Source organism: Nerophis lumbriciformis, linkage group LG06 (assembly GCF_033978685.3).
Source record: "Nerophis lumbriciformis linkage group LG06, RoL_Nlum_v2.1, whole genome shotgun sequence".
In the NCBI taxonomy this organism is placed as follows: Eukaryota; Metazoa; Chordata; class Actinopteri; order Syngnathiformes; family Syngnathidae; genus Nerophis; species Nerophis lumbriciformis.
In genome coordinates, this window is record NC_084553.2 from 26459830 (window position 1) to 26473600 (window position 13771).

General features: G+C 38.4%; 2 protein-coding genes across 2 annotated transcripts in view; one reads left to right on the forward strand and one right to left on the reverse strand.

Moving 5' to 3' along the window:
* The window catches only part of ampd3a (adenosine monophosphate deaminase 3a), a 31296-nt gene extending 28289 nt beyond the window's left edge, over positions 1 to 3007 (forward strand). Inside the window, exons 13-14 of the mRNA XM_061963993.1 lie at positions 2184 to 2294; positions 2366 to 3007. Coding sequence (XP_061819977.1) covers positions 2184 to 2294; positions 2366 to 2539 — 285 coding nt within the window. The 3' untranslated portion in view covers positions 2540 to 3007. The remainder of the gene's footprint in view (positions 1 to 2183; positions 2295 to 2365) is intronic.
* Positions 2550 to 5795, reverse strand: lyve1a (lymphatic vessel endothelial hyaluronic receptor 1a). The gene is made up of 6 exons (XM_061963994.1): positions 5630 to 5795; positions 5387 to 5564; positions 5167 to 5306; positions 3912 to 4094; positions 3751 to 3823; positions 2550 to 3402 (listed from the first exon to the last, which is right to left on the reverse strand). Exons 1-6 carry the CDS (start codon positions 5709 to 5711, stop codon positions 3282 to 3284), a joined length of 777 nt encoding a protein of 258 aa, XP_061819978.1. The 5' UTR covers positions 5712 to 5795; the 3' UTR covers positions 2550 to 3281.
* Positions 5796 to 13771: the final 7976 nt, after the last annotated feature.

Consider the following 13771-nt stretch of genomic DNA (forward strand, 5'->3'; position numbering starts at 1 on the left):
TTTTTGATTCTTTCTTTCAAAATATTGTCCACTTCTTCTCAGCACCCACACTCACTTTCTTCCTTCCTATAATTGGAAAAACAAAGGTATGTCGATCTCCAGCTATAAGCTAATGCTAGGGAGTAAGACCGGATGTTGTGAGCGGATCTTACGGAGTTCACTGTGACATTTGCTACGCCAACTAATGGCGGGGATGCTTTTAACTAAAATTTTTGCTTGCAACTTAAAGCATAATTTATCTCAAAACTCTCTTTGGTAGGGGAACTTTAAAGTTGAGGTATTACTGTACAATATTTCATTTTCTCTTTTCACTGTTTGAAAAAAGAAGAAAAAAGTTTGGTTCTAACTTTTTATTTTGGTGGAATGAAGTGGTCGTGTCTTGAAGCAATCAAGACAAATAGAGAGCGCTACTCGGCTGCAACCAGCAGAGGTTCTGTTGATTCTGTCTCAACTTAATTTAGAATTGTGGATAAAAAAGATGAAAAAACATGAAGTCTGCGAGGGGCTACACCAGGGGTCTGGAAACGTTATTATAAAGAAAGACATTTTGCCGCCTCTTCCACTGAAGGAAAACAGCATGAAGCCGCAAATCGTAATACAGCTTATAAACTTTCAAACGTTTTCATCTTTTTTTCTTTGTTTCTTTTACAGGAAAACCAATTTGATCATGAGAAATTAAACTCTTAGTTAGTCTACCCATGGGGTTGCACACTCGAGAAGCTGAACGGAACACACAGGTTCCAGTCTCTTTTTACTTGCCTTCCTTGCACCTCAGAACTCAAGCCTGTGTGCACATTCACTGTCTTACAGACAGCCAGAAATTATAGAACTATTTTCAGTGGCCTAGTGGTTAGAGTGTCGGCCCTGTGATCGGTAGGTCGTGAGTTCAAACCCCGGCCGAATCATACCAAAAACGTAAAAAATGGGACCCATTACCTCCCTGCTTGGCACTCAGCATCAAGGGTTGGAATTGGGTTGAATCACCAAAATGATTCCCGAGTGTGGACACCGCTGCTGCTCACTGCTCACCTCACCTCCCAGGGGGTGGAATAAGGGGATGGGTCAAATGTAGAGGGTAATTTCACCACACCTAGTTTGTGTGTGACTATCAGTGTTACTTTAACTTTAACTTTTTAACAAGTAGGCAGCATCGTCATGCAGCAGCATCATTCTGCTCAATACAACACGGACATAAAAACAGGAGTTCAGAACATCCAAATGGAAATGAATGGAACTAAACAAGCCATAGTTCCATTGTGCCAATATTTGTTTTTATGTAATTTTTTTATTTATAGTATTTTATTCTGGCCTGATAGTGTTTTTATATTATATCATTTTTATCCTGAACTTTGAGTACATTTGCAATTTATAATCTTACCAAATGTTTTTTATTACTTGTACTTGTAGTAGATCTTTACTCTGCATGACTCTCCCAGTATGTTTATCAGACGTCCTGATAAAAGCCTTGCTGGCTGCCAAACAAGTTTACCTTTGGGTACCAATATAGTAACCTCACTTAATTCTTATTTACCTCCATTGTCAAGTGTGGAGATTATTCCTAATCAGGTCATTTTATTTCATCCCGGATATATCACATCACGCAATATGATTTGTGTTTTTGAGTTAGGTTTCTTATTTATGTCGTATATCTAATTGCGGCAGCACGGTGGAAGAGGGGTTAGTGCGTCTGCCTCACAATACGAAGGTCCTGAGTAGTCTTGGGTTCAATCCCAGGCTCGGGATCTTTCTGTGTGGAGTTTGCATGTTCTCCCAGTGACTGCGTGGGTTCCCTCCGGGTACTCCGGCTTCCTCCCACCTCCAAAGACATGCACCTGGGGATAGGTTGATTGAAAACACTAAATTGGCCCTAGTGTGTGAATGTGAGTGTGAATGTTGTCTGTCTATCTGTGTTGGCCCTGCGATGAGGTGGTGACTTGTCCAGGGTGTACCCTGCCTTCTGCCCGATTGTAGCTGAGATAGGCTCCAGCGACCCCAAAGGGAATAAGCGGTAGAACATGGATGGATGGATATCTAATGGCTCAAGTCCGATCGCGAGAGCATGCTGCTGATCACAGAAAAACACAGCTTTTTCCACTTTTGTTATCTCAACCTTGGTCGAGGTCTGCATGAATAATTTTCCATATGAAAAGGTTAAGTCTGATGAACTGTTTTTTCTCATATAGGAGCCGTTGATGGAGGAGTTCGCTATAGCCGCTCAGCTGTGGAAGCTCAGCACATGTGACGTGTGTGAAATCGCCAGAAACAGTGTGCTGCAAAGTGGACTGTCTGACCAGGTACGCACTATCATTTTGTTTCTTTTTCATTCATCACTTGGATCATTACATAATTACTTTTTCATGGGCAGGAAAAAAAACACTTCATAGGAGTTAACTATCTTAAAGACGGACCCGAGGGTAACGACATCCGCCGCACCAACGTGGCCCAGATCCGCATTGCCTACAGACACGAGACTCTGTGCAATGAACTCAGCTTTCTTGTGGACGCTGTCAAGTCTGAAGCAATGAACTCTGCGGTGTGAATACATCCAATAACTCATATACATTGTTTATTAAGCGCCAGTATCTGCAATGCAATCAAAGAAATATGCTGTCATATGATCTCAAGCTAGCAAGAAGAAAACTTTGCAAAGTATGAGACAGGCCTCCCCAGGCAGGAGGTGTGCTGACCAGGTCAAACGTGTGCACACAGAGTGTGTACGTGTCAGTGCTGCTTTGAAACAGATACTGTATGTCCTTTACTGTTCACACAAGGCACACAAAGGAACCTGCTGAGCAAGCTTTGCACACATTCATTTTGGACAAATGTGATTGCACAAATACACAATGTCTTGTTTGTCCTGAAACTGTCACTTATTGCATGTACAGTACTTGAAGTATCGAAACCAAGGGGCTCCATCTTTTGTAGAGCTACTTTGACAAAAACAAATAGTTGTAGTATTTATGCGACTGGCAACATTTAAATACTAATTCATTTGTGATTTATGTTACCACCCATACAGTGCAATCATTCTTTTAACGCTATTTTTTTGCTAATCTGTCTAAATTGAATAGCAATTAAAATAGTATTTGACCCTTTACTGAGTTACTCAAAATCAGGTGGAAAGCTACAGCTGTTGGAGACCCCTGATTTAAACAATTACAATCAGTTCACATGCATTCAATAGACAAGTGCAATTAAAAAAATAATGGTGGTGCAAAATCACATGATATCACACGTGGTAAAAACAACCAACTCAGCAGTCGAGACGCCATTATTTTAGTTTAGCCATTCATCTTCCGTGTTGTCCTGTCGTCTTTCTCTGCGATCTTCACACTTGTCCACTCTTGGGTCTCTACATAGTCCCCCTCTTGGTTTGGCTCACCTGTCCGAAAGCTCTTCTTTCTATTCACAAACACAATAATGACATCGTGTCATACAACATTATGACCACATATAGAATCAAATACAGGATTTGTATTGGAATGCTTGACAAATTTCAGTTTTGATTGATACTGTCTCACAGTTATCAACCATATTTGCTGGTGTCATGGTGATTGGAGAAGTTTTTTTTTCTGTTTTTTTTTACTTGAGGCAAATTAAGTACTAAAATCTGTGATATATTAAGAACTGTTTTAACAAAAATAAGTATGATTTTTGCTTCGATGTCCCATTTTGCAGTGCATAATGTCTGTCCAATTTTATTTCTGTTCATGTTTTGTTGCCATCCAATTCCTGTCAAATAAAACTCACATTTTGAAGTATGCAAAGACAGCAATTGCGAGCAGGAGGACAGCACACATTGAGGTGATGAGCACTACTTTTCCTGCAACAGTCAAATATCACATGTCAGAATTTGATGAATACAAAGTGAAAACAACGTTGTTGATATCATGAAAAGCACAGTGGCATACCTCTCCCGTAGCTTTGTTCATCTCCGACTACACGAGCCAGCTCTGCCCCATCCAAGCTGTCCAACAACGAGAGGTCCGAAGACAAAGATAGGTTGACAGTATTGAGCAACGGAGCAAGTGTGGGATTCTGAAGGGACTCAGAGATCAAAGTCATCATTTCTTTCTCTGGCTCAGCCGCCTTATCTGTGCAGGTAAAAAAAAGAAAACAATTAAAGATAAAATACAATATGACTGGTATACATTATACTATTTTGCATTCATTTGTTTTTTGGGTTGTCAATAACCTGTAGCTGTTACTGGTTATATATGATTGATTTTTACCAAATTAATAAAAAACATGGTTTATAATGCTCAGCACTTGTATTGACTCGGAGAGATATTTTTTGTCGACAGGATAATTAATTAGTGTTACGTTACACAAAAATAGTCTGCTGAAATAAATACAATTGCATGGGTTTGATTATCAAAAACATTTGCATTATTGATGCATTTGATTCATTAAAGTCAATGGAACTTTATACTCTATTTAATAATAATGATGATGATGATAATAACAATACAAAATATTACCAACATTACAATTACTATTATTATCAATAATAACAATAATGATTGTATATTCATTATTTTTACTAATAATATTGTTTGATACTTTTAATTTATTATTTATGAGACTTTATACTTTATTCTAATAATAATAATGATGATGATAATAATAATAATAATAATTATTGTTATTATAATGATGATGATATTTATTATCAACATCATCATTATTAATATCAATAATGGTAATAATATTGATTGATGCACTAAATGTATTATTTAATGTTTTCATTAAAGTCAATGGGACTTTAGTTTATAATAATTATAATGATAATAATGTTAATAATTAGATTATTATTGTTATTAAGATGATGACAATGGTCATTTTAATAATATTTACATTTGTTTACGTAATTACCAGTTTTAAATGATGACCATCATAATCATTAACAATAATAATAGTATTGATTGATGCATTTGTTTCATTAATGATGTATTCATTATAATCAAAGGGAATTAATTTAAATAATGATGATTATTATTATTTTATGACAAAAAATTTTGTTTTAACAGCAATAGCAGAATTACCCAACATGCGCACTGTAAGTCCAATCCAACACAATCATTTTTTATATGTCAATAAAAAAAACATGATATTTTTAAATCCAGTTTAAATGCACATTGGTGAATTGTCATGCAAATATCATACCTGTTTCGTTAAAACAAAATACATCAAACTTTTTGGTAAGCGCAGCTCGCCATTGGACCAAGCCGGTCTGGTTTTGTCCACAGTTTGAAAGTGCTTTGACGCGGGGAATGACCACAAAATGCTCATCAATCCATCCAAACCTTAGGCATAAGGAACATTGAATGAATGGTCTGTTTTTCTGTAGAAATGTAAACGGTCCTTTGCGTGTGTTTTGTCTTACCTGCATGTTTCCAAACCTCCCTCCAGGGCTTCCATTACTTGGTCTTTGGAGGCGATGTTGACTCCGAGAGTTGTGCAGAGATCGCGAGCTTCCGTGATATTGAAGGCGTACTCAGGCTGGTCCAGCTCATTCAGATTAGTCACCTGGAACACGCCGGCAATGCTCTTTGCTGGGAAGACTGCAAACAGTACAAAATAAGTTAATTTTGTGATATAAGTCTATAAAAAGTTCTCAAACAGTTACCTCTGAGTTTGATTTCCTTGACTTCAGTGGAGACGGCAGAGATTGACATCGCTAAAGCGATACTAAACCAAATAGTCTTCATGGCGGCTGATGGGCAAAACAGACAAGTGTGGACAAGTGTTGAGTGCTCCGTGTGTGTGGGAGCCTAAAGACGGGGTTATATAGACTCCTCGTACTGGGCTGTGTGTGCTCTACCCATTGGCAGAGAGCAAGGAAAAGGAAAGGGAAGAAGGAAGTCAAAGGTCAAATCAAGAGCCATCAGGCTCTCCAAGAGTAAGGCCCATGAGACACGGAGACAAAAGATGTGAACAGGACACAAAAGTTCAACATGAGGCAAAAGCTGAGTTCAAAAATCGAACATGTGGATTAATGATTTATCCATCATATTTGTCCAATGGCAATAACAACTGCATTTATTTACCCATAGCCCAAATATGTAATCAGAGAGAGAATCAAAAAAAGGCATTAACGATTTTATTTTTTTAACTTTAAAAATAATTCGGAGTGCATGTGAACGTGGAAAAGAAAAATGTAGCAGCTCTCTTTGACTGCATTGTTATTTGCATCCCGGCAAAGTCACAGATATTGGGTAGGAAAGAAGAAGATTTTTATAAATCAAAATATTTCTCCAAATATAAAAACAAAATGTTTCCATTCACCCGAAGTTGGTAAATAAGGGCTGAACTGAGGTCATAAGTAACACACAAACACTCTCACTGCATTTGCACCTGCTACATCATATCATCATTACAGCGACAGAGAATAGCGTGTGTGTGCGTCTAGATCAGTGGTTCTCAACCTGGGTTCGACCGAACAAGTTAAATGTTTTATTATTATAATCAAATGACAGCAGTCATTGGTCGATCTACGTTCCCATCCTCACCTATGGTCATGAGCTTTGGGTTATGACCGAAAGGACAAGATCACGGGTACAAGCGGCCGAAATGAGTTTCCTCCGCCGGGTGGCGGGTCTCTCCCTTAGAGATAGGGTGAGAAGCTATGCCATTTGGGGGGAGCTCAAAGTAAAGCCGCTGCTCCTCCACATCGAGAGGAGCCAGATGAGGTGGTTCGGGCATCTGGTCAGGATGCCACCCGAACGCCTCCCGAGGGAGGTGTTTAGGGCACGTCCGACCGGTAGGAAGCCACGGGGAAGACCCAGGACACATTGGGAAATTAACTGTTAAAGGTTAGTACTATTAGTGGACCAGCAATTATGTGTGCTTACGGACTGTATCCCTTGCAGACTGTATTGATATATATTGATATATAATGTAGGAACCAGAATATTAATAACAGAAAGCAACAACCCTTTTGTGTGAATGAGTGTAAATGGGGGAGGGAGTTTTTTTTGGTTGGTGCACTAATTGTAAGTGTATCTTGTGTTTTTTATGTTGATTTAATTAAAAAAAACAAAAAAAAAAAAACAAACAAACAAAAAAAAAACCATACTGATAGTAAAAAAAAAAAACGACACCGATAATTTCCGATATTACATTTTAACGCATTTATCGGCTGATAATATCGGCAGGCCGATATTATCGGACATCTCTAGTTTATATTTTCAGTCTTACAAACCTAAATGAAGGAAGAAGTGTAAAGACATCAAACTAATCATGTCTTTTAAAGCATTTTGAGCACAACTTACTGTATCTGTGGCGCCACAAACCTCAGTCACCAAACCAAAACAGAAAATAGGAGGCATGCAGGTGCAACTCTAAGGTATGAAAAAACATGATGTGTATTTAAAAGTGGAAGTGTCACACGTTAGCACATTTTGTGTCGGTGACACCTGACATTGCACATGTGATCCAAATGATTTCCTCCCATGAGAAGTTGCCGAGTCATGAACATGTCCGTGATCTCAGAGTCCTGCCGTGATCCCACTTCCATGAAAACATCTCTCTGCATGTCATGACAGGACAGGAAATGACGCAAATAGTGCATTTGTGTGCCATCTTTGTGTCACTGCACTGCAAAAAGTCAGTGTTCAAAAACAAGAAAAAAAATACAAAAATTAGGGTTTTTTAACTTGAACTAAGGAAAATTATCTGCCAATAGAACAAGAAAATTTAGCTTGTCAAGACTTTCCAAAACAAGTAAAATTAGCTAACCTCAATGAAAAATACTTTAAAATAAGAATATTCTCACTAATAGCAAGTGCACTTTTCTTGATAGAAAAAAAAAATGAGACCTTTTTTCTCAATATGTTGAAAAATATTCTTAAATAAAGTAAATGCTAGTGCCATTATCTTGACATAATGATATGCGCCTGGCATTACATTTCTTGAAACCAGCAAACTTACACTAAAAACTAGTTTATTTTTCTTAATGGAAGGCAACAAGGCAACCACTTGTTACTCTCAGGGTCTACTAGTCGCTCAGGCAAATCATATTGTCTAAAATTCATTTTCCCATCGATAACATGACATCATAGCACCAAGTGCGTGCTCTTTCAGTCAATTAGTGCACGAGGAATATATATATATATATATATATATATATATATATATATATATATATACACAGCCCGGCCCCCAGCCAAAAAATGTTTTATTGTAATTTTGAATAATTTACCTGAATGTGCATGAACTATTTCTGTTCAAAATAGTTTGAAATGCCATCCATCCATCCATTTTCTACCGCTTATTCCCTTTTGGGGTCGCGGGGTGCGCTGGAGCCTATCTCAGCTACAATCGGGCGGAAGGCGGGGTACACCCTGGACAAGTCGCCACCTCATCGCAGGGCCAACACTGATAGACAGACAACATTCACACTCACATTCACACACTAGGGCCAATTTAGTGTTGCCAATCAACCTATCCCCAGGTGCATGTCTTTGGAGGTGGGAGGAAGCCGGAGTACCCGGAGGGAACCCACACAGTCAGGGGGAGAACATACAAACTCCACACAGAAAGATCCCGAGCCTGGGATTGAACCCCAGGCTACTCAGCAACTTCGTATTGTGAGGCAGACGCACTAACCCCTCTTACACCGTGCTGCCCTAGTTTGAAATGTCACATGTTAAATGTTTAAATATTAATTGTCCGTTTACTGTACTGTGCCGACTGTACTACTATATGAGTACGTATTTTCTCTTGTTTCCTTGAAAATACAACCGCAAAGTCCATTTGGCTGTCATCCGTTTTAATTATGAGACACATTTGTGTCAGTCATGATTTTTTTTTTCATGCTTGAAAAAAGAAATTATTACTTTGAAAAAGCAGTTTTATACTTGTGAGTGTTGATTATACAGCTTTACAACAGTTGATATTCTAGTTTCAAGCATGTTTTACTCAATATCGGTCATCAAATCTCAGCAACAAGCTGTAATATCTTACTGAGATAATTTAGGACCAAAACACTTAAAACAAGTAAAACACTCTAACATATCATCTGCTTAGTGAGAAGAATTATCTTATCAGACAGAAAATAAGCAAATATCACCCTTATTTGAGATATTTAATCTTACTTAGATTTCAGTTCTTGCAGTGTGAGCAATGTGAAAGGCATCATTTAGGCATAATCTTTTTATTTTTTACATCAAGTAAAATATCTCCTGTTTCTTTTTATTAATTTAATAACTTTTGAAATGTTCAAGAGAACTTTTACATATTCCGAACAAGCAAGTCTTATAGTATGACTGTATGCACTTCTACGGTCACAAAGTCTGGAGCATTGCAGCTGCTGCTTCTCTCGCTGTTTTCTTCAGTCCACATAGTTTGTGACCCAAATAAATGCGCTTACTCGTGGATTTTCTTTTTGTTTGTATTTGAAAATGACCTCCGAGACCTGCCACTTCTGACTCCCATTCCCTCCTAGATTACTCTCATCGTCTCACTTTTGTATTGTTTGTAGGATGAATCCATCAAGTGTCCGTGACCTTGCAGAGAATGTTATCTGCCAGATGATTTCATTGCCAAGAACAATAACATCCTGCTTGTCTGCTTATTCAACTAACACCGTGTAGTGTGGGAGCTACAGCTGATGGTCTACGACAGCCCCATCAAAGATAATAATGCTCTTGTTTGGATTTAGTGAGGTTATAACTTAACAACACAGAGTTATACCATAATTTAAGAGTGCCCCGATTTAAAGGTTAATTATTTATTTGAAAAGGATCCCCATTAGCTGATGCCATGGCAGTCAGCAATACTGGAGTTCACACAAAACATTACATGCTACAAAACAGTTCAAAACACATTAAAAAAAAACCCAACAACAATACAATAGATTACAGATTACAAGATTACATTACATGAGTTCACATTATAGTTCATCAATATCATTAAGTGTATAAAATATAAAAAAAAAAGATTAAATTACATGAATCAACATGAAAATCACCGCTGGTATTGAAATGTATTCCCTCAACAATAGGATAGAATTGTATTTATCCCTTAATGGGGAAATTATGTTGTTGCAGTTCAGGTTTTTACATACAGGAGCAGAAGTAAAACGTAATGAAAATTAAAAAAAAATAGTAATAAATACTACATATTGCGCACTAATACGTATAGATAAAAGATCAAATAAAACCAAAAACACTAACATTCGTATTGCACACCAGAAAAAAGATGACAATAATCACCAGTGTTGGGACTAACGCTTTACAAAGTTTCGACAATAGCTAGTTATCTAACGCGTTATTTTTTATATTCAGTAACTCAGTTACCGTTACTACATGATGCGTTACTGCGTTATTTTACGTTATGTTTTATGTAGTATCCTATGTTTTATGTAGTATCCTAGAAACAGAAGATCTGAGTGTTTTATTGCAGCGCTGCGGTGTCGTCCTTCTGAATGTCTTGTGTCACAAGAGGCGCGCTCTGCGTGTGTCTGGGTGTGGGTTTGGTGTTGGGGAGGGGAGGGGGGAGGGCAATACAACGTAAACTGTTGGCCAACCAAAAAGTAACCACAGAACATTAGTGTTCTGTGGTTACTTTTTGGTTGGCCAAGCGGACGTGACGACAGGCTGTCCCCACTCAGGTCCGCACGGACCAGGAGGGGGCGTGCCTTAAGTCCGGCTGGAAATCGGGAGAAATTCGGGAGAATGGTTGTCCCGTGGAGAGGCACTGAAATTCAGGAGGGTTGGCAAGAATGAGATATTCTCACTTCTTTTCTTTTGTCGAGCAAAAAGAAAAGAACATTTTAGTTAAATGTAAGTTGTGTCTTGGATCAAAGATCCCGTCTACTGCCCAAAACAACAATTCAAATCTGCCTGGTTAGGCTTTGTCACGTGTGCCTTCCTTATTTGAAGCCAGATTTACAGTTATGTTGTTATTATGCTGTTTGTTACTTACGTACAAACCCCGTTTCCATATGAGTTGGGAAATTGTGTTAGATGTAAATATAAACGGAATACAATGATTTGCAAATCATTTTCAACCCATATTCAGTTGAATATGCTACAAAAAAAAACATATTTGATGTTCAAACTGATAAACATTTTTTTTTTGCAAATAATCATTAACTTTTGAATTTGATGCCAGCAACACGTGACAAAGAATTTGGGAAAGGTGGCAATAAATACTGATAAAGTTGAGGAATGCTCATCAAACACTTATTTGGAACATCCCACAGGTGAACAGGCAAATTGGGAACAGGTGGGTGCCATGATTGGGTATAAAAGTAGATTCCATGAAATGCTCAGTCATTCACAAACAAAGATGGGGCGAGGGTCACCACTTTGTCAACAAATGCGTGAGCAAATTGTTGAACAGTTTAAGAAAAACCTTTCTCAACCAGCTATTGCAAGAAATTTAGGGATTTCACCATCTACGGTCCGTAATATCATAAAAGGGTTCAGAGAATCTGGAGAAATCACTGCACGTGAGAAGCTAAGCCCGTGACCTTCAATCCCTCAGGCTGTACTGCATCAACAAGCGACATCAGTGTGTAAAGGATATCACCACATGGGCTCATGAACACTTCAGAAACCCACAGTTGGTCGCTACATCTGTAAGTGCAAGTTAAAACTGTCCAATGCAAGGCGAAAACCGTTTATCAACAACACCCAGAAACGCCGTTGGCTTCGCTGGGCCTGAGCTCATCTAAGATGGACTGATACAAAGTGGAAAAGTGTTCTGTGGTCTGAGGAGTCCACATTTCAAATTGTTTTTGGAAACTGTGGACGTCGTGTCCTCTGGACCAAAGAGGAAAAGAACCATCCGGATTGTTATAGGCGCAAAGTTGAAAAGCCAGCATCTGTGATGGTATGGGGGTGTATTAGTGCCCAAGACATGGGTAACTTACACATCTGAGAAGGCACCATTAATGCTGAAAGGTACATACAGGTTTTGGAGCAACATATGTTGCCATCCAAACAACATTACCATGGACGACCCTGCTTATTTCAGCAAGACAATGCCAAGCCACGTGTTACATCAACGTGGCTTCATAATAAAAGAGTGCGGGTACTAGACTGGCCTGCCTGTAGTCCAGACCTGTCTCCCATTGAACATGTGTGGCGCATTATGAAGCCTAAAATACCACAACGGAGACCCCCGGACTGTTGAACAACTTAAGCTGTACATCAAGCAAGAATGGGAAAGAATTCCACCTGAGAAGCTTAAAAAATGTGTCTCCTCAGTTCCCAAACGTTTACTAAGTGTTGTTAAAAGGAAAGGCCATGTAACACAGTGGTGAACATGCCCTTTCCCAACTACTTTGGCACGTGTTGCAGCCATGAAATTCTAAGTTAATTATTATTTGCAAAAAAAAATAAAGTTTATGAGTTTGAACATCAAATATCTTGTTTTTGTGGTGCATTCAATTGAATATGGGTTGAAAAGGATTTGCAAATCATTGTATTCCGTTTATATTTACATCTAACACAATTTCCCAACTCATATGGAAACGGGGTTTGTATGTTATGTTGCAGCTATTTAAAATAGTTTTGTCAATTTGTTCTGGCCTGAAATAAATTGGCCCTTTGAAACATACATTTGTCTTTGTGTGTTGTATGTAGACCACATTGCTTAGCAGAGTTCAGTGATGCAAATGCATGTCAAGTTGATCAACACATTGTATTATTCTCCAGTGCAATAACAGTACTGAAATGAAGGCTAAAAGGGCATTAATGGGAGCTTTTAAAAAAAAAAAGAAGGAAAAAAAAATAACTAAATGGTTACTTTTCACAGGAACGCATTACTTTTTGGTGTAAGTAACTGAGTTAGTAACTGAGTTACTTTTGAAATAAAGTAACTAGTATCTGTAACTAGTTACTGGTTTTCAGTAATTAACCCAACACTGGTAATCACATAAGTGCATTTTGAAGTCTTATGGCTGTGGGTAGAAAGGACCTACTAGCGCTCCACTGTGGATGTAACAGTCTAATGCTGAAGGAGCTACTCAGGGCCTCCACAGTGCCGTGCATGGGGTGAGAGGGATTGGACATTATGGATGTCAACTTGGTCAGCATTCTTCTGTCAGCCACCTCCTCATTGCTGTCTAATGGGCAGCCTAGGTTGGGGTCAGCTCTCCTAATCAGTTTATCAAGACTGTTCCTGTCTCTGACTGTGCTGCCCCCACCTCAGCAAACAGCGGCATAGAACACCGCAGAAGCCACCACAGTGTTAAAAAAGGTGAGCAACACCTTGAAGGACCTTAGTCTCCTCAAAAGGGGTAGGCTACTTTGACCCTTCTTGTACACAGCGTTTAAATTGTTCAGTTCAGTTTCAGTTTATTTCAAACATGCATACGATACAATGTAATGCATCACATATTTCCAGTTGTTTCATTACAGCACGTCTGAACAGGAGTAGGAAGAAGCACAGCTTATTTAATCCTACCCCTTTTCATATCATAGCAGTTTTATCCTATTTCCGCTGTAACATAACAGTGTATAGATAAAATAGTAAATACATTATAAGTAAATAAATATGCCAAAAGTAAATAAACAAATATTAAATACATAAATAATCAATAACTCATTTTTCTTTTTTTTAAAAAAGGTCCTAGATGTTCAGTATAATTGTTCTTCTTTGTACTTTGTGAACACTTCTACTTTGAACAGTCTTAAACTGATCTCGGGTGAATGGCACAACGAAGGGCCTCAGGATCTCGTCACGGTATCTCTGTGCACTCAAAATTCCATCTATAAAATACGCCTGCTAATACCATAACCCCACTCCCACCATGTGC

Excerpts from the sequence above, each read along its gene's own strand:
- lyve1a (XM_061963994.1), bottom strand. The coding sequence starts at position 5,711 with ATGAAGACTATTTGGTTTAGTATCGCTTTAGCGATGTCAATCTCTGCC. Across the intron at positions 4,095-5,166 it reads ATTTTGTTTTAACGAAACAG|ATAAGGCGGCTGAGCCAGAG; the intron begins GTATGATATTTG and ends TTACCTGCACAG. Across the intron at positions 3,824-3,911 it reads TGAACAAAGCTACGGGAGAG|GAAAAGTAGTGCTCATCACC; the intron begins GTATGCCACTGT and ends TGACTGTTGCAG.